The sequence below is a fragment of the Ictidomys tridecemlineatus genome, unplaced genomic scaffold (genome assembly GCF_052094955.1).
Source record: "Ictidomys tridecemlineatus isolate mIctTri1 unplaced genomic scaffold, mIctTri1.hap1 Scaffold_67, whole genome shotgun sequence".
NCBI classification, from domain to species: Eukaryota; Metazoa; Chordata; class Mammalia; order Rodentia; family Sciuridae; genus Ictidomys; species Ictidomys tridecemlineatus.
In genome coordinates, this window is record NW_027524711.1 from 1,359,553 (window position 1) to 1,380,241 (window position 20,689).

At 34.7% G+C, this 20,689-nt stretch overlaps 1 protein-coding gene across 1 annotated transcript in view; it reads right to left on the minus strand.

The window, feature by feature from the left end:
• Positions 1-20,689, minus strand: part of LOC144374390 (transport and Golgi organization protein 1 homolog) — a gene marked incomplete at its 5' end in the record, with an annotated part of 38,684 nt that overhangs the window by 1,166 nt on the left and 16,829 nt on the right. The window contains 19 exons of the mRNA XM_078037235.1: positions 656-806; positions 2,386-2,462; positions 3,728-3,828; positions 3,934-4,001; positions 4,078-4,113; positions 4,229-4,289; positions 5,172-5,273; positions 9,996-10,134; positions 10,306-10,396; positions 10,485-10,540; positions 11,536-11,641; positions 11,741-11,863; positions 12,507-12,611; positions 12,791-12,862; positions 13,914-14,024; positions 14,112-14,189; positions 14,430-14,518; positions 15,442-15,463; positions 17,791-17,919. Coding sequence (XP_077893361.1) covers positions 656-806; positions 2,386-2,462; positions 3,728-3,828; positions 3,934-4,001; positions 4,078-4,113; positions 4,229-4,289; positions 5,172-5,273; positions 9,996-10,134; positions 10,306-10,396; positions 10,485-10,540; positions 11,536-11,641; positions 11,741-11,863; positions 12,507-12,611; positions 12,791-12,862; positions 13,914-14,024; positions 14,112-14,189; positions 14,430-14,518; positions 15,442-15,463; positions 17,791-17,919 — 1,717 coding nt within the window. The remainder of the gene's footprint in view (positions 1-655; positions 807-2,385; positions 2,463-3,727; positions 3,829-3,933; positions 4,002-4,077; positions 4,114-4,228; positions 4,290-5,171; positions 5,274-9,995; positions 10,135-10,305; positions 10,397-10,484; positions 10,541-11,535; positions 11,642-11,740; positions 11,864-12,506; positions 12,612-12,790; positions 12,863-13,913; positions 14,025-14,111; positions 14,190-14,429; positions 14,519-15,441; positions 15,464-17,790; positions 17,920-20,689) is intronic.

Below are 20,689 nucleotides of genomic sequence, written 5' to 3' on the forward strand. Positions count from 1 at the left end.
TCAAAGAAATTTTGATAAAAGGAAAGCTCACTATCTATTAGTGTATCCATTAAAAATTCATGAAGTATTTCAGCATGGACTTTACACATGCCATCAGAATCAAGGTGCACGCATGCCCTCCTGGAAAAGGCCTTCCACAGCCACCTAATTAAACCAGGAACATTTATTAGGTAACTGTTAAATCCTCTTTAACACTTCCCTCTGACTTTTTTCAAGGTAAGGAGGGTTTGACTTTTCCTTTTCTATATTCTATAACCTACTGCTTATGCTTCCATTATGGGTGATTACAAACTTTATGTTATAGGATTTTCATATCTGTGACAAAATTTTAAGTTATGGCATGCGTCTCATCCACCTTTCCATCTATTGCAGTGCATATCAACAGATTTTCAACAAACATCTGCAGAAGTAATATTTCTGGCTTTTCTGTATATAGCCCCTTATCCTTGTCTATGAGAGATAGCTATTGCCTATCTCAGTATAAGATTATGTAGTGTCCCATATGTCCCAGAAAACTGGAGGAAAAGTTAAAATGTACTCAGCTTTATCCTTTCATTGTTAAGACCTGAGATAGCAACCAACTGTTTTAGCAAGCAATAGAAGTGGAAGATGAATGTGATTTATAAGTCAATCACTACTGTTCAGATCATCATACCAAATGGTGGAGGAATTGGCCGAGGCCCAAAAGGCCCACCGAGCTGAAGTGGCGGTCCATACCAAATGGGAGGTGGTGGAGGCCGTCCCATCGGGGGTCCCATGAAGGGTACCCCTGAGAAAGGAGGGGGCCCTTTCATAGCCATATGAACCTGCAATTTAAGATTTGAAAGCAGTTAAAAGTTTTAAAATTCCTATGTATTAAGACAAAGTACCAATACCTATAAAAGCTAAAACCCAAAACCTGTCCAGAGAACACCATCAGTGCAACAAAACTCTACCCACCCCTCCTGTGTATTCCCACTGACAGCTTACAGAAGTTGGAAGGATGCCACAAGAGGGAGCAGTTTGTTACTGATTATATCTGCACAGGAAAGGGAAAGGCAATAGGACTGGCAGGGGTTATTAACAGAGGTGATTTCTGACCAGTATGTCATGCTGTATTCACTACAATCTATTTCAAAAGGAGTCCCCCCATCCCCATCACTTCCCTTTCATCACAATAGCTCATTACTTCCATATTAAGAATGAACAGAATAAAATGAAAAATCCATTCTCTACTCATGTAATAATAGCTACTATTCTACTATATCTTCAGTAAGTCTTTCATATATTATTCAACCTCTGAGATCTTTAAGTAGACTGTCTTGTTTTAAATAAGAGGGAACAAAAGCAAATGGGATATCATAATTTGTTGAAGGCCACACTGCATATTAAAGAACTCAATCCCAGATTTGCCTCCAAGCCATGATTTTCCCACCTCTATTCCTCTCTAACAATGGGTCTTTGCTCTCTTTTAAATCTTCTACTACAAAGGGGTTTGGGGTCTTATCTAAGCTGCCCTTAGATTTCTCCAGAGATGTATATTCCTGGAATATATATACACTGGAACTTGAGAAGTATTTTCCATCACAGTGCTATATACACAAATTAGGAAGACAAGCCTTTAATATTTACTTTCATTTACTGTACACCATTTGAGATATTGATTTATCATTTCCTATGAGTAGTGGGTTTGAAACTAAACAATTAAAAATTTATTTTATTATAGAGCTGCAGAAGACCTACTAGATATAATAGCAACACAGTTACAAGAGAATACACTTATGTGAACAAATGAGACCATTTCTTGGGACTGGCTCAAGAGGTCATTTCAGATGATCATTGTTTCACAGAAAATCTGATACCAATCTAATTCAAATCACTCAAAATAGGGTTTGCACAAATGGAGGAATTCTTAAATAACATTCTTCCAAACAAAAATAAAAATGATGAATTATATAATTTATAATGAATTTACTTTGCCTTAGAACATTCAATACAAAACACCATATAAAGTTAGAGTGATAACTTTTCACATTCTGTAGTTCATTATAGTTGTACACACTTAAGCAACATTCCCAAGTTAAAGAGAAAAGTAAGCTCAATATTGCATGCAGTTTAAAGCAAACAAGATCAGTGTCATGCTCTGAATATCCTTCCCATAAATGCACAGAATAAAACCCAATTCAGTTCTCAACCTCTAAGTACTTACTCCAACTGGATGCTCAGTCAAAGAAGTAAGGGTGGAGACTGAGGGGGTCTCAGGTTCTTGGGGAACAGTTTGCTTTTTAAAAAACAAATGGGATAGTACAAATAGAACACAAAGAAGGATAAAGCAAAGAGCAAGTACTGTAGGAAAGCTACATGTTCCTGCATGACCACATGATTCACAGTAACTACAGAACTTACCTTGCCCTCATTCGTCACCTTAGCTGGAGAAGAACTTCTGGAGCTGCTGTTCATGTGAGCTGGACCACATCCTGAGTCTGTTAGAGATCAAAGAATGGATTCAGACTATTCTAACATGAAAAGAATAAAAATCCTCCATCCACAATTACAGATTCTTTGAAATTACTTGGTCCCTTTACCAGAGGCAACGGGTTTCCAAGATGCCTCAGAAGACCAGTACGAGGTAAAGGTCCATCCATTGACCTTGGGAAAGAAAGATCAGAGCCCTTGTATGTATTTTTCAGAAGAAATAAACCACTGGTGGACAGGTCAGGGTTCAACAATAACTAGAAAGCAACATGAAAAATGGGTTGCCCAGGGGTTGGTGTCATAGCTCAGTTATAGAGTGTTTGCCTAGCATGTGTGAGGCACTGGGTTTGATTCTCAGCACACATTTAAAAAATAAATAAAGATATCATGTCCATCTACAATTAAAAATATTTTTTAAATGGGTTGCCCAATACGTAAATCACAATTTATGAAGAGACTTAAGTAAAATAAAGAACTGCCTTGGGTTGATAGAACAGGAGATTAATAAGTACTGGTCCTAAACTTTAAGCTATAGACTTAAAGTACGTGTAGGCTGGCTTTTCTTTAGTCTGTATAACCTGACTTCCAATCTTACCAAGACTACAGTCCTATTTAGAATTTGAAATAAGATTCAGTATTTCATGTTGGAAATATGTATGCTACATAAAGTTTAAGGCTACTTTTATAATATTTGGGAAAGGAACACCATAGAGATTTAATTTAAAGATAAAGGTTTACACTTCGCAGTGTAAAATTTAAAAGAAAAAAACAATACAGGGACCTCCAGGAAAAAAAAATGTTTTCTATTCTAGAACAGATTTTCCAGAAAACATTCACTAAGATAAAGTAAGAAATTATCTTCTATATATTGTACAGGCCCAAATTCAATGTTTTCATTAGAATATTCAAAAGGGGAAAAAAAAACCTTGAAGCAGTTTACTATAAAGCAACATGTGAATGCTCACCAAATCCGTTTCTAGGCATATCTTTTTGATTAAGAGTAGCAGAAGGAGGTCTCCCAGCTGGCTCTGCTGTCAGTGGAGGGGAACATTCTCCACCACTCATGGGGGATGGACCAAAAGAGCCATTATGGCTCAGTGGACCTAAAGACCTTACTACTTTAAGGCAGCCTTCTCCCTGACACCAACCCTCATCTCCTGCTTTAGCAAATCATTCAGATTATTTCATAACCATTACACACAGAAATAAAAAGTAATTTACATACATTCTGCACCAAGAAATAAAATAGCTCCTTTTACAAAGTGCCCCCTACCTCTCTGAGGAGGATTTTGTAAATCTGGTCTTCCCAGCATAGGTTTTACAATCCCGGGTTCATCTTGACGCACTGCGATCTTTTGGGTCATTTCCAATAGTCTTGAATATTGAGAAAGAATGGACTGAATTATGAAACAGCAATCTATTCCTTCATAGATAACCTTAAAACACTATAAAACATAGGAAGATACCAAAATCACATACTTCTGTCTCAAATTAGCAACTTCCCTTTTCTCTTCAGCTATAGCTCTTTCTGCAGAACGAGCTTTGAGCTATTAAAGAGAAAATATTCAAATTCAGTAGCAGTAGGCTATGCACAAAATAAAGAAAAGGGGGAAAAAATCTTACCCAATTATCATGAGCTTTCTTCTCATGCATAGCAATCTGAAAAAGACAATACATTAAAAAATATGTTTTTAGGGACTCATTATAATAGCCTATAATTGTCTGTATTAGATATCAAGAAATTCTGCAACTACAGGACAGTATTAATGACTACCTGGTTTTTAAACGAGTGCTTGGTTTTCTGTAATGCTTCTTCCATCTCTTCAATTCTCCGCCTAAGAATTACAACAATTGAATAACATTTGAAACATTTCTGACCATTTTCCCTTTATTCCATCAGCTATACGTTTAAAGACTTTATCATACATAAGAAAAACATTTCTATAGTTATATGAATCCAGTGTGATCAAAACTAATACTACAGGCCAGGTGCAATGCCACATGCCAGTAATCCCAATGATTGGGAAGCTGAGGCAGGAGGATCACAAGTTCGAGGTCAGTCTCAGCAATTAAGTGGGAACCTATGCAACTGAGACCCTGTCTCAAAGTAAAAAAAAAAAAAAAAAAAGGTCTAAGGATGTAGCTTAGTAGTAAAGCACCAAAAATAAATAAATAATAAATAAATAAATAAATAAATAAATAAAATAAAGACCCAATACTAATAACTTCTTTATCATTTAATTGCTAGAGATTCTGAATGATAAATTATAATTTCCTTAACTGTTCATCAGTGTGTTCTCAAGTAATTCTGCTAGAAATATCTTCCTCCTTAAAACTTTTTTTCTTTTTTTCAAATTATATCCATAAAAGATTTCCAAGGTCTATCAAATGCCACACTTTTGTGGGTCTTGATACATCACACAGCAAACTGATTTCTTAAAGAATTACTACAACATACAAAACCCCCAGAACTGTTTGCATTGACCAAGTTCCCTATGGTCTTGCCCATTGGGTATAAGTAAATTTTTGTTAACATTTTTCATTTGTAAAGTTGAAATTTATTTTTTCTCCTGTGTGAATTGAATGTATTCATATCCTCTCTTTATTTATACTTCCATGCTATTTTCTTCTATCTACATAATGTAAAAAAAGATTAAAAAAGAAAGCCACCACTAGTTTATTAGACATTGACACCCTCCTTTAGAAACTGAACTCACTTGTAATTTTTAACTTCCTGTACAGCGGAAACCACCTTTTCATCTGCAGCTGACAGCTGCTGCTCTTTTTCTAGTCTCTCATATTCTTCTTGGCTCACTTTCCTAAAATAAAGCCAGTTATCAAATCAAAAGTTTCTCTCTGTGAATATCACTTCCCACAATTCTATAAAATGCTTAGGCACATAAAATAGGAATTCAAACCTGCAATTTCGTAAATCAAACTCTGGCAAATCACTTACATTTTCTAATTTTTCCTCTTAATTCTCTAATTACCAGTAAATAAAATAAACGTGAAAACAACATGTGCCCCAAGGGCAAGTCTCCTGTGTGTAAGATAATAAAAACTCACTTTACTTCAATGTGGAAGATCAGGACTGATAAACCTAACATAATTAAACATATTAGGATAAAGCAAGGGATAATTCTTTTCTCGTTTCTGCCATGGGTAGGACACTAAGTATATCTTTGTCATGGAGGAACTCTTTTCTCAATCCAAGACTGGTACCATAATAAAGATATAGTCAATCAAAGAAAAAATCTTCTAGAATATGTCTTTTAGCTATGCAATTAGCCACAGAACATTTTTCACACTTTAGATATATATTTCAAAAGAATTGCAATTAAGCAAAAAGACAAATCTGAGTTTTGATAATGTCTGTCAACCAGAAAAAGAAGCCAAACTGACCCATGATCAGAGTATTATCTACTGACAAGTTTTAACTCTGATCATGAAACTCAAGATGTTCATCTACTGAGACAAAGGTAGCCACATTTAATGATTTTAAAAATACTATTTTCTGCTATCCTTGTACTACTTTAGCCATAGTTCCAATTCAAAAGATAATTAACTTGAAACTTAATTTTCCATAAATCAGAAGAACTATAGTAAAAAAGGATTATTGATACCAAATAGAAAAAGGGGATTATATATTCTTATATAGCTTCGCATTTAATTCTTCAGCAAGTATTTTATGAGTGGCTATAATATACTAGTTACCTTGTAAGATGCTAAAGAATAAAAGAGCTCACTGTTTCAGGTATAAATGACGCCTAAAGGAATATAATAATTTTCCCCACTGGCTTAAGAAGGAATATGGAGAAAACTGAATCTTGAAGGACAGAGAGAATTTTGTTTCCAATTACCAAAGAGTTAGTCTGAGAGCACTAAGAACAATCAAAACATCTTTATAAGAATATAAAATTGTGTTTGAAAGGATACAAGCTAAAAAGGCAGTGAAGATATATGTATGTGGCCAAGATCCATTAGAAAAAGGAATCTCAGAATTACAAGTAAAGCTGGCACTTTAAGGTACTTTTCTCCTAGGTTTACCCACATATTGAAGATAACCCAAAGATACAATGAGTCTGAACTAAGCCTTCATCAAATTCCTGGGCTTAGAGGAAAAAAGAAGTGTTTGGGGCTACAAATAAAGGGACCCTTAATAAAAGCCCTAGCCTTTGAGTTTAGATTAGAAAGTACTGCACACTTAAGTGATGAACAGGCAAAAAATCCAAAAGTAACAATACTGAAACATTGAAAAGACAAGTCATTTTTGAATTATCTTAATTGCTGACTAAGTTTGAAGTGACAATCTTACTCAAGTAACCTCAACACTTTTCTATAAGAAGATAACTTCATCTTAGTCCTCAAATTTCATGTATAATTATCACAACAATGTTAGCCAATCAAAACTGACCAGGCACTCCATAAGACAAAATTCTGTGAGAAAAAATCCCACAGAAAAGGAAACCACCTAATGGGGTTAACCGCACATGTTTTAAAATCACTGTGCTTTATATAGTCAAAAAAGTAAAGTCAAGATTATGAATTTCAGGTCTGGGAATATAGTTTAGTTGGTAGAGTGCTGCCTTGCATGCACAAGGCTCTGAGTTCAAACCCCAGCACCACAAAAGAGGAAAAAAAAGATTATGAATTTTGTCAAAGGATTAGAAACTATAAAACCAAGAAATAGTTGGGTGTGGTGACCTACATACAGTCGAAGATACTTGGAGGCAGAGGCAGAATGATGAGATTAAAGATAGCTTGGAAAGCAGTAAGACACTAGTCCCTTATGAGAAAGAGCAAGGAGTCTGGGGAGGTAGCTCAATAGTAGAGCACATGGCTCAAGGTCCTGGGTTTGAGCTGTAGTACTGAAATAGGACTGGGGTTGTGGCTCAGTGGTGAAGCACGTGCCCCACATGTGTGGGGCACTGGGATCAGTCCTCAACACCACATAAAATAAATAAAATATTGTGTCGGGCTGGGGATGTGGCTCAAGCAGTAAGGCGCTCGTCTGGCATGTGTGCAGCCTGGGTTCAATCCTCAGCACCACATACAAACAAAGATGTTGTGTCCGCCAAAAACTAAAAAATAAATATTAAAATTATCTTTCTCTCTCTCTTAAAAAAATCCTATAAAAAATAAAATAAAATATTATGTCCATCTACAACTAAAATAATATTTTAAACCCTGAACTTTTTAAAATCCTAAACTCAATGAATGATTTTAACATCAGATTTGGGAAGTAAAATAAATCCTACCGCTTTTAAGACAGGTCAGAAGAAAATATCCAGAAGAAGTAAATCCAGAATGTAGGAGGCAGGGGAAATCAAATTCTAATATGCATTATTATAATCAGAAGAGAGAATGAGGTAAAATCAACATTTAGAAAAAGACTCGAAAATTCAAGAAATGTTTAATGGTCCCAAGCAACATAACTGCAAGAGGAAAAAGTGGGTGGGGTGGGGAAAACTACACCTAGGCACTTCCCAATACAACTGTTAAAAAAAGAGAGAAATGACTACAGGAACTAGGGGAGGGAGATAAGACCAAACAACAATGATAATGGACTCCTTAAAGAAAAAAAATTAAAACAGATGGTAATTAATTGGATATTTTCAAATTGCTAAAACTAAGTAACAGTCAAAATTCAGTAGCCAAAAGAAAGATCCTTTAAAAATGGAAACTGGTTTTAACTCTAATCATGAAGTTCATGTCAACCTAATACAGAATATAAAGGTAGCAATATTTAGTGGATAAAATACTATTCTCTGTTTATCCTTGTACTACTTTGATACACTAATCAAATCTATCATTAAAGGACAATGTTCAAATAGAATGAAAATAATTTCAAATATGAAACCAACAGTGTAGAATGCAGAACTACAGAAACTTTAAATATGTGTATAAATTGAATGAATGTCTTGTGGAGTTCACAGTATATGAAGTACTAACATACGATGCCACAACAGTTATCTGATTCAGGAGCTACTTAAAGCCCATAAAAACAAGTAATAAACCTATTAATCTATGTCAGGTTTTTATTAAATCCAGAATATATACCAAGGCCTTTAAATTATGAGAAGATGAATAAAATTATAATTATAATTATATAATTATAATTCCATTATAATTTATGATTATATCAAGCTTATACAGGTGATGAGGAAAATAATTAAAAATATTTAAACTATTAAAAAGATACAAGGAAGAAAAAAAGAACAGGTCATCAAATAGAAAGCAAATTCTTCATAAACCACAGGTACATATTGACATGGACAGACTTATATTTTAGAAAGTCCACTCAAGCGGCTATAGAGAAAATTACTAAGAATTTGAAATAAATTATATAAAAATATAAATAATGGAGAATGAAGACAGATGACCTAGGTTAGAAACAGAAAAGATGACACAGGCATGAACTAACATAGTACCTGGGGATGAGAAAAAAAGAGTACAAACCACAGATGATGACTGAATGAATTTTGGAGGAGTTGAGGAAAATAGTGCTACAATTTAACTGCATTACAAAGAAAATTAATTGCCATTTAGGTCATTCATATTACTAGTAGGGACAGAGAAAACAAGTGTTCTTTTGAAAAAAAAAAGTGATAAAATGAGAAATGTTTCTTTGAAACAGGCCAGGCATTTAGAACTGGCCTGAACAAAAATTTGAGATTCTAAAAAGGTCGCTTGGAGATCACAGAATTTTAGAAAAGTTAATGGAAAGGTTTCAATATTTAATGCATTAATTAGGCAACAGAAGTCAAAATACCTAAAAATAGTTAGGTCTATAAGAAGGTCTGTATATACATATATATATATATATATATATATATATATATATATATATATATCTTGTTAATAAATCAGGTGCAAACAAATAAAATCTGACACAAAAAAACTATTTTTAGAGAATTCAAGTATTTTTGTGGATTAAAAACTACAAATGAACTTCCAAAAAATAACTAGCTCCACACTGAGAAGATTAATATATAAATATATACTACAAACAAGTACTTCTGTAATCGTAACTCCTAAAATCCTTGCCACAGTTCAATTTTTAGTGTGAACATCTGAGATACTCAAGTCCAAAACTTGTACCATCAATAAGTAAATATTATTCCTTTTTGAAGTTTTTATTCTACTAAAACATGTCATTCCAAAACACTCAGTATTTTTAAAGGTCCAGAGTTAGAGATACAAGTTCAAAATATTAGAATTACATAACTGATCACAATGAAAGGAAATTAAAATAGTGGGATCATAGAAAGGGTCTAGATCTTTGAGAGGTATTTCCACATCAGTGACTGTTAATACCAGTTTACCACTTCTTGCCTTCATATGAATTTGACAATTGATTACGATGTCCTCACAGCCTTAGTTTATGGTTCCAACTACCTCAGGACTCTTAAGACTGATGACGGAAAGAAAAATGCAACTTATAGGAAACAAAACACAAAGGAAAAAAGACAAATCTCTACTAGATAAAATTATCTGTTAGTTCACACAATGATAACAATAACAAACAATGGAAATCTTACTTTTTTAGTGCCATCTCATTTTGCTGGTAGAGTTCATTTAAAATCTCCACTTTCTGCCTAAGAGTTTTGCATTCCTCTTCCAGTCCAACTTTAGAAGACCGTAGTGAATTGCAGTCACTTTCTAATTTCTTTATTTGGTCTGTAAAGGATAAAACAGCTTATCTCTATATGTGTACAAGGACTTAAGAACTTGTTTGAGGGAGTAGTGCCAAGAAAAGTAAAAAGCATGAAAGCAAGAAGCCATTCTTTATCTTTCCAATAAATTTTTAAGTCTTTCCAACATGGCAATTTCTTCTCAAGAAGAACCCACCTTCTAGATTACATTTTGTGGACATCGAGGCTCTTAGCTTAAGTTGTAAAAGTTTTAGATCCTCTTCAACTACTGATATTGTAGTTTTTGTCTAAAAATTGCAGAAAAGAGAGGTATTCTTAAAAGTGAGGCACAGGAAGAATTCACAGGTACTATGGGACTCTTACAAAGAACTATACCTGAGAGACATCCATCATCTGCTTAATTTGATCTTTGATCTTCTCGTTCCGATCACCTAAAAAACAAAAGACTTTAGCTTTTTCTTTCCTTACTTTTAACTCTATATTCTCCTAACTTCCCTAAACTAAAGAATGATTGTGTTCAAATACTGGAAGAAAAAAATCAATTAAATAATTATACTGATTAGACTAATGACTTTTAAGAGAATTGCAAGCTTAGATTTAAAAAAAAAAGAGAGAGACGTGAATTTCAGACTGGGGTTGTGGCTCAGTGGTAGAGTGCTCACCTAGAATGTGTGAGGCACTGAGTTTGATCCTCAGCATAAAAATAAATAAAAGTACTGTGTCTGTCTTAAAAAAAAAGGTGAATTTCTAGTTTGCACAACTAAAATGTTATCTATGCTATTCTTGTAAGATAAAAGCTTTTCTTCTCTCTCAGATCTATCTTCACCTGGGCAATAAGTGTCTTGTTTAGAAAGATTCAATCCTCTATTTTCTCCCTGAATCTACTACCAGGTGTGGTTTGAAATACTTGCTATGTAAGCAATATCCAACTTGGGAGAAAACATCTGGAAATATTTTCCTCATCAGTAAACACTGTTACACTCCCTCTCTAGCTTTCTGATAGTCTCTAGCCTCTGTTCTCACAGCCTTAGTTTATGGTTCCAACTGCCTCCGGACTGACTGTGGACCTTAAAACCACAGAGCCATAGAGATGATGAGTATCAAAATCAAGTATCATCTGCATAAGTTAAGAAATAAATTTCTCTTACTGTATAATGTTCAATACTTAGAGGTATAGGATATGACTATTGTAGCTGCAGTGTACTTACTAGTTTTCAATAGGATAGAAAAAGTCAGTGTTCTTCACATGCCTATTGCTACATTATACCCCAACAACCCACCTCTGCCAATGCAACAGACATATCTATAGATCCAGTGATATGTGTCTACAACCCTGAAGCTTAAGAAAAAATTAAGCCAGCTGAAAAGTGGCATCTGTAAGACAGGAAAGCAAAAAAGGATTCAACCTCCCTGAGACTGATCTTACCTGCTAACTCTCCATTGGTTAATTCATCTGACTCATCTCGACTTTGATCCTCAGATTCAGATTCACATTGAAACCGATTCAACTGTGTAATGTGATTAGTCAAAGCCTAGGAAAAGAAGCAAAAGGTTGGAAGCCTCTCGATTTTAATTCAGAAGATTTCAGGAGAATTCATGAGATGAAACATGTATTTGGAGTATAAACTTACATTAATAGTATCATCTTTTTGACTAAGAGCTACTTGTAAATCTTTCTGGGTCTTCTCAAATGATTTCATTTGTTCACTGAGCTCAGCGTGTGATGTACTCCAGTCTTTTACTTCCTGCTGCAACTGAAAAGTCAAAACACATGAATTCCTATGGGTTAGGGAGGGGTTTCTGCACTGGATATATCAGGACTACAAGACTTAGACAAAGAAATAGAGAGCCATACTCCTCGGTGGCCTGCCTCAATCGAGGGGGTTGAGACCTTGGTTAAGGAAGAGGGCAGAGTGGCCCCAACTCTCACAGCTGCAGTAAGAACATCAGAGCTATCAGGAAGTTGAGCCTGTTTATTGCATTCCCCAGAAAATTGCTGCCAATTCAAATAATTTATCTCCAGCAGGAATGGCTGGGCACATATGACTGTCTCCTAAATTTAGATTCCTTATCATGTAATCTTCCCTTGGCCGGTGAATCAGTAACTATTCAAAAGAGGATCATAAAATACTTAATTTTCTGGTTTAAAAATTTTCTTTGAGGCTATGCAAGTTAATAACTGATTGACATTTGATAAGAAAAGCAATAATCCAAAAATCCAAAACAGATGGAGACCATATATATGCACTCAATTTGGGGAGCATTGTTTAAACTTTGCATATCTAGAAAAGGTCCTGCATGAAAATTCCTTACCTCAGAAACAGATCCAAGAAAGATACAAGATAATGATATTCACTTCTCTAGTTTACATTATGTATGACATCAAATTTTCTTTACCTGCTCTTTCTCCTTCTTAAGCATGGTATTTTCTTTCTGAAGCTGACAGCATTTCAACTTCACCTTCTCTTCACGAAGCTTAGCTTCAGTAAGGAGAATTTGAAGCTAATGAAAAACACTACAGTTAGTGAATTAATTCCAAAGAAGAAACAAAGTTATACTTTCCCAAACAAGACATCATATAGTTCTCATTTTTTGCACATTTTAGCACACCTCAAATTTTTGGTCCGCAACAAAACTAAGATGTAGTACTAATATCCGTTAGCAATAGTTGGCAGCTTTACCTCTGAAAGTTCAGAAGTATTTACTGAAATGACATCTTTAAGCTTCTCTATAGATTTCTTATTTTCCATTATCTGCCAGGTGAAAACAGAACACAAAATATGCATTAGGATTTCAGTAGAAATACTGATATATATGTGTGTGTGTGTGTGTGTACGTACACATACATATATATACTAAAAAAGATAAACACAACAAAATTTTTGTCAAGCCATCCCATTACATATCAGGTAAATGCAGGGGATCCAGCTTTGGACTAAGCAAAAAATCAAAAACTGAAAGAGATGAGGGAAAATGAAGTCATAAATATTTCATGGCATCCACAACCTTACTGTTTATGAGATAACCAGAAAAAAAGTTCAAAGTATAGAAAATCATAATGCAATAAGTAAATAAAATGTTTTAAAGCATAGAAAATTAACTAATTAATTACTGTTTCAAGTAAACCAGTTCAAATTAGTAATTTTTTTCTAGTGATAGAGAAAAAAATTTCCCAAGATCATTTTTAAAATTTTCTTATTTGAAGTAAAAAATGATAAAATTTAAGGAAGAATAGACTAATCTCACATACAGAAGAATTCCAAAAAAATTATAAAGATACTTGCTCCTTAAGGAAGTGGACATAAATCTGCAATCTTTGTTTGCAATGCCTGGGATTGAATCCTGGGCCTCATGCATGCTAGGCAAGTGCTCTACCATGAGCTGCATCCTGAGCTTGTAACTCTTCATACTTTAACTGTGGGCTGTGCATGGTAACTTCCAAAGAATACAATATGAAAAGGATTGGAAAGAATTTTTACAGTGGAGAAATCTGATAAATACTACCTCAGCTAGGTGATCAAGCTTACTTGGGGGTAGGATATTTCAGAACACACTCTCTACCATCTTTTGCAACTTTTATGTAATTACAGAAACTTATAGAAATTGAAAATGAAATATGTAAGTAAAAATTTTTTAAGTTGTTGTATCAGTACTTAAAAGTTCCACAAAATGGGCAGAAGTGGGTTCAACTTCCTTGACTCCTAATCTTACTTTAGTTAACAGCTGGACTAAGTTCAACTTAACCAATTTTACAAAATATTTCAAAAGCCAAATTGCAGTAATACTTAGCAGCAAAACTCTTACCAAGTCCTGATTCTTAGCTTTCTGTTCTCTCTCAGATTCTAACATAACATGAAGACTTTTACCTCCCTCATCCAGAAGTTCTTTAGCTTTTTCAAGAAGCTTCATTTTATCCTGGAAAAAAAAGGTGTCAAGATTACTCACTCATTACATTTACTTTTGAGTTTAGAATGTAATTCCCCCCAAAGAAGGGATTTTTACCTTATAATTAGTTGCTTCATCAGAAAGAATCATATTTTGTTTCATGGTCTCTTGGACCTGTTTCTTTGATTCCTTCATCTATGTAAATAAAGCATTCAGAATTAAGATACACAAATTATAGTGCTACCATACAAGTTACTTCCAGACAAGTGACCCTTTCCAGAAGAAAGCAGTACTTAATACATATGACTGTTTAGAATTTGGATGATTTGTAGGAAATAATGAAACAAAAATTTTAAAATATGATTTTTAAATTAAAACAGGTAGGAATGATTCAAGCTAGAACCAAGGGAGAAAGAAAGAAAAAAATAATTATACCTTCTGTTCATAATTTGACAATTTCTGCATTAGTTCTTCATTTTCTTTCATGAAATTGTTCACCTTTTTGGAAATTTGCTGTTCATTGACTAAAAGGGGGAAATACACAAGATTATTACAATCACTAAATGAAATTCAATTACTCAATCTACTAAAAGCAAAGACATGTTATATGGTACTATGAGGAAATACTTCTTAGCATAACTATTATGCTTTTAAAAAGCAATCTATGCTTATTAGCAATAAGAGTATAAAAATTATTAGAATTTAAGAAAAATATAAGAACAATGATATTTTGCTGGGTGCAGTGGTGCACACCTGTAATCCCAGTGGCTCAGGAGGCTGAGCTAGAAGGATTCCAAGTTCAAAGCCAGCCTCAGCAAGAGCGAGACACTAAGCAACTAAGTGAGACTTGGTCTCTAAATATAGGGGGTTGGCGATGTGGCTCAGTAGAGTGCCCCAGAGTTCAATCCCAGGAACCCCTCTCATCCAAAATGATATTTCAATTTAAGCTTATTTCACAGATGGGAAATACAGTAAAGTGTTGTAGCTTGATATTCCCCCCTTCTCAAAATACTTTCTTTTCCGAAAATGGAATCATTTAATTCTTTGCAAAGAAAAACAGAAATGAAAACATACTGATTCACATTACCATTCTTCAAATTATCTACTCAATTACTTAATGCATGATTAAATCATTAGCATAGAAATACTCTTCAAATGTAATACATCTGCATTACATCAATATTCAAAGTTAATCTGCCCCAAATTAAAACTTATCATCATCTCCCTATCCACAATTTGTTCCTCCTCTTTATCTCCTATCTCAGAGTTGGAACCATCATCATCTACTCTATTATCCATGCTAGCAACCTAGGAATAGTAAAATTTTCAGGAGGTAAAAAAGATAATAGACATTAAAAGTCACTGTATCTACTTCTAACATAAATAAAACACACATCAAACACCAATACAAAGGGTTATTACAAGTTTAAGAAACCTAAAAATTTACCTTGATATACTCTATCTTTTACCTAGAAGAGAGAAAAAAGATTAAATTTGATGTCAAACATCTGCTCAATAGAAACAGCATTCCTAAAACAATAGTCAGAATCATAACCAAGTGAGAATTTAATAACATTCTGGTTCAGGATAATAATTTATAGGATTAAAAATAAGTAAAGGTTAACAAGCCTTTTAAATTTAATTGGTAGTGATATTTCATAAATAGCCTCTGACATAAAAACACTAAGATATGTACCTTATTTCACAGCAAAGATGTGTGTATGTGTGTGTGTGTGTGTGTGTGTGTGTGTGTGTGTGTGTGTATACTCAAAATCATTTACTTGACAATTCTAAATAACCAGGATAAAGTCTAGAAACAATGACTATTCAAAATAAATCTGAGGAAACAATATTAAATGCATAATCTTTGTACTAAGATATGCCACTTTCACTCACCAGAAAACATCTTAGAACTCCAATTTAAATTTGGCTATTGGCTGAATTTAGAAACTAAGAGGCTACATCATCTTATTTCTGCAAACCACTAAATATATAGCAAGAAATCTGAAAGGAAAGACTGCTTGAAGAAAATGCACAAGCAATAAGAAAAATGACAATTAACATATTCTGGAAAGGACAAAAACAATCGTTTCCAAAAAACAGCAATAAACTACCTGATAATAAAACCTAAGCAGAAATTTTTTTAAAACATCACTAAATTTCTTTGTAACTTAGCATATTACTTGTCCTTTCAAATGTTATAAATGGTGATGGGATATTCAGATGTGTCCACAGATCATCCAGGGGATCTTCGTAACAGGAAATTGCATTCAGAAAACTCCAACACAGAAAAAAATGAACATTTCTTTAATGTCATAGCCTTGCTAACCTTTTACTCAAAATGACAACAGAGGAAAATGGGAAGTAGCATAAAAGCAGTCATCTAAGGTAGGGAGACTAAAGTTTTAAAGTCAAATGCTGAAACTGAGGAGCAACAAGCTAGGAACCACATCCCACATAACCTAGTGAAAAGAGAAACAGGTACCAGGGTTCTTGAAATGAAAGAAACAAGAGAGAGAAATATAAAATGTTTTCATGTTTTTCCCTTCTCTTTATCCTTCTATTTCCTTTTTACTTTTAGCTGAGAAAAAGTTCAATGAGATTAGAAAATTCCTCACAGGAATCCAGGCAAACAATTCTTCTATTTAAGAAGGGAATACTTTTTAAGAGATTTTACACTCAATTGTACAAGGAGAGGAAACTTATCTTAACAATGATATGTCTGAAATAATTAAGAAATCAGAAAAAGAACACTCAGATTTGAAAAGATTTGTATCCAATGTTTTTGGCCTCTTTAACTGTTAGGCTTTTCATATGCAAAGTCCATTTACCAAAAATAATTTTCTTCCAATTATGTTAAATAACTATGAAACAGAATGACCTACAGTACAAACATAAGTATGTATAAGCGCATATATATATATATATATATATATATATATATATATATATATATATATATATATACACACATATATATATACACACACACACACACACACACACACACTTATACATATATGTACACACATACACAGAGATAGACTAATTCTGCTCAGGAAAAAAAAATCCTTAATGAACAAAACATTTAATGGATTTTGGACAACACATAATCTATACTTCCAAATAAAAAGGTATTTTCTGTACATATGATCAAATCATAAAATCTGGGAAAAATTTATATAAAAGACTGGAAAAATTATATCATCTCCTTTTTCTCATTTTACTGTATTTCTTTGCAGCATTTCCCCCTGTTTGTATGTTTATATTAACATACAGTTCATCAACATTTAAATCTTAGTTTCTGCTTTTTTTTCCCACTTCACATTTAATTGTGAGCATTTTCTGTACCTCAAAGCTTTGAAATAAATAAATCTGCCTACTATTCCACTAATCGAACATACAATAACCCCTAAATGAATTATGTTGTGCTAAGTCTTCAATCTAATACACTGTTCCATTGAAAAACATTACCAAAAATCTTCAAAGCATAGTTATTTCTTTAAGATAGATTACTAGACATATATGCTACATAAAAGGATATTTATCTAACCTATCCCATCTTTTATCCCACTTTTAAGACTTCTGATACATATGAAACTACTGGTCAGGATGGCTGTAAGAATTACCAGTTCTACCAACTGCACCCACACTAAATTATTTTATAATGTTAGTTTGACTTAAACCACTATTTTGTGTTTTAGCAATTGAAAAAGAAAAAAAAGGGGGGGGCAGTGACTATATAAAATAATCCTTGTGCTTATGTGCTAAGGTATAAGTAAGTTAATTTACTCACAAGAGCAGTTCTCCAAAAGAAAATGACAAAGGATACAATCCCAAAGAAAACAGTGAATACTACAGGCTTCCATGGTAGTCCATAAAAATCAGGCCCAGGTTGAGTATCATCAGGCAATGTAGTAAACAGCTTAAACAGACAAATTAGAAGAAATGGGAAACCTTAAATTTATAACAAAACAGTCACAAAGAATCATGGCAATTCTAAACCAACTTCCTCATCAGAAATCCACCTCCTCAATATTTTCCAATAGCTTCTTCAAGAGAGAGGATACTGGCAGTCTCATATTTTTTGTTTGCTTCCAGTGTTTTCAAGTATAATGAATCTAAATACTTTTTAAAAATATTTATTTATGTATCTTTAGTTTTAGGGTGGACACATTGTTTTGTTTTTATATGGTGCTGAGGATCGAACCCAGTGCCTCATGTATGCTAGGCAAGCGCTCTACTGAACCACAACCCCAGCCCGAATCTAAATACTTTAAATTGAGCATACATTTCCACTTTGTAACAGGCCCTATATCATCACATTGTCTAACACCTGGCTAGAATCCCTCTGGATCATTCTTTTCTCTTAGATAACCTGGTTTTTATAATTTAAAATATTCTTTTAAGACAAAACTTAAATATATGAAAGAACTAATTAATTTTATGGCAACAAATAAAAACAATGACGATATATGTATAAGATTTTAAATCTTACTTCCATTCCACTCTTATATACAGATACGTGACATGTAATTTCAGACAACTCTTGAAAACTGGCTTAGATAAACTTCTCTGAATTTAACATCCTTCTATAAAATTCAGAGCCTAATTTTAAATGGTTGCTCAAAGGCAGTGCAGTAAACACCTGCCTACTCTTCCCTGTTTTCACCGCCCTCTACACGTAATAGGAGATAACTGTCACTTGGGCCCAATTCCCCAGCAGTCTCCTTAGGGAAAAGACCTGTAGTAACATTAGCTGTTTGGATTGTTGGCTGCATTTCAGAACATACCATGAGGTTGTCACCTCTATTCCGTCAAAAAAAAAAAAAGTGCAAGTGGGGAAAGCTCAAGTACACTCTCACCGGCCTCGCTTAACCATACAGTCACGTCCTGCCTGCCTTGGGCCTGACACACTCCATTTCTCCGTCGCCACGACAGTCAGTGCACCCACTCTGCCAGAACTCAGCCACCCGACAGGGGTCCCAGGAGCTCTGGGTCCCCCAGGGAAACAGTGACAGAAGGCACAGTGGCAGGTACTGAGTCCATGGTTTAGGGACAGCTGAGTGGAAGCGACGCTTCCCTGCAGAACAGCACAGGACCCTCTCTTTCACCGTTTCCTACTTCAGTAGGACCCAGCGCAGGGGGCGGGTACTGGGAGTGAACTTTGCCTTCCTCCACCACAGGCGCTTTCCGCCCAAGGCACGTGAAACCCGTCATCAGAGGAAGCCCCTGGGTGGACTGCAGTGAGCAGACAGAGGATGCTGAGGGGCGTGGCGGGGAGCGGGAAGAACCAACTGCGGAGCCCGGCGGGGGACAGCGCCAGTAGAGCCAAGCGGAAGAGTCCAAATGAAAGGACTCCAGAAGGAAAGAGGCTCACCTGTCCCCGGAACTAGGAGAGGACCGGCGATTTAGAAGGCCCTGGAGGAAGCCAGGGAACTAGCAGAAGGGGATTATAGGCAGAGACTAGGAAAAAGGAGAAAGTCAGGCCTCCCAGCCCCTCCCAGAGCAAAACCCTTTTGTCAACGTGTTGAGACACCAGGTACCTACCTGCCCCAAAAGTGCAGACAGAAGAGGAGAAGCTTCTCCTGCTCCCTTCTAAAAGACTACTGCTGGGCTTTCCTTCCCTGCTCACTCGTGGATGACACTCTTTTTAAAAAAGCCTAACCCTAAGGAATCATGTCATTATCACCCCACGCCGGTGGCTTCATTTCTGGATGCCACATTTTAGGGTTGCATGACTTGTGGAAAAGAACAGAATCATGAATAGCCCGAAAAGCACGTGCTAAAAATTGAAGAAACTGGGGACATTTAACTTGGGGAGGAAATGAACATCTGTGGATCTTTAAAAATCTGTCGTCAAGTTGAATATATTCAATTCAAAAGAACAAGAATAAGCAGGAAAGCACTGAAAAAGAAGAGCAATGAAGGGTACAGGGAGGGCAGACTATATAATTAATTCATGTACCCTCGTCCAAGCCCAGGAATACATAGAGATTGTGGGACAGAATAGAGAATCCAGAAACAGAACCAACTGGACATTTGGGGTACAATAAAAGTTAGTTTGGGGAAAATAGACTTTCTAATAAGTAGCGTTACCACATGGAAAATTATAAAATTGGATTTTTCTCTACTTATTCAAAAGATAAACTACAAATGGATAAGAAACATGAATGTAAAAATAGAAAATAAACAAGTACTAGAAAATATTAAGTGAAATTTTCTATGTATTATGAGTGGGCAAAACCTGCCTCATTGAAAAAATCTTTCCTGGCTGTATCTAAACCTGCTACACACACACACACACACACACACACACACACACACACACGCAGTTTGACAATGACAAACTGAGAAAAAATATTTGCAACATATTATTGTCCAAAGAATCATGTTCCTGAAATATAAAGAACATTATAAATAAAATGGCCAGCAAACCTATACAAAAATGGGCTGAAGAAATAAACAGATCTCAGGAAAAGAAATGCAAATAGCTATAACATATGGAAACATGCTCTGCTTAGCTCATAATGAACAAAATACAAATTAAACCACACCAAGACACCATTTCTCACTTGCATTGGCAAGATCCAAACGTTTGAAAACATACTCAGTAGGTGAGAGAATGTGGGGGAATACAAATTCTCAGACACTGCTAATAAGTATACAAAATGATACAACCCTTATGAATGAGA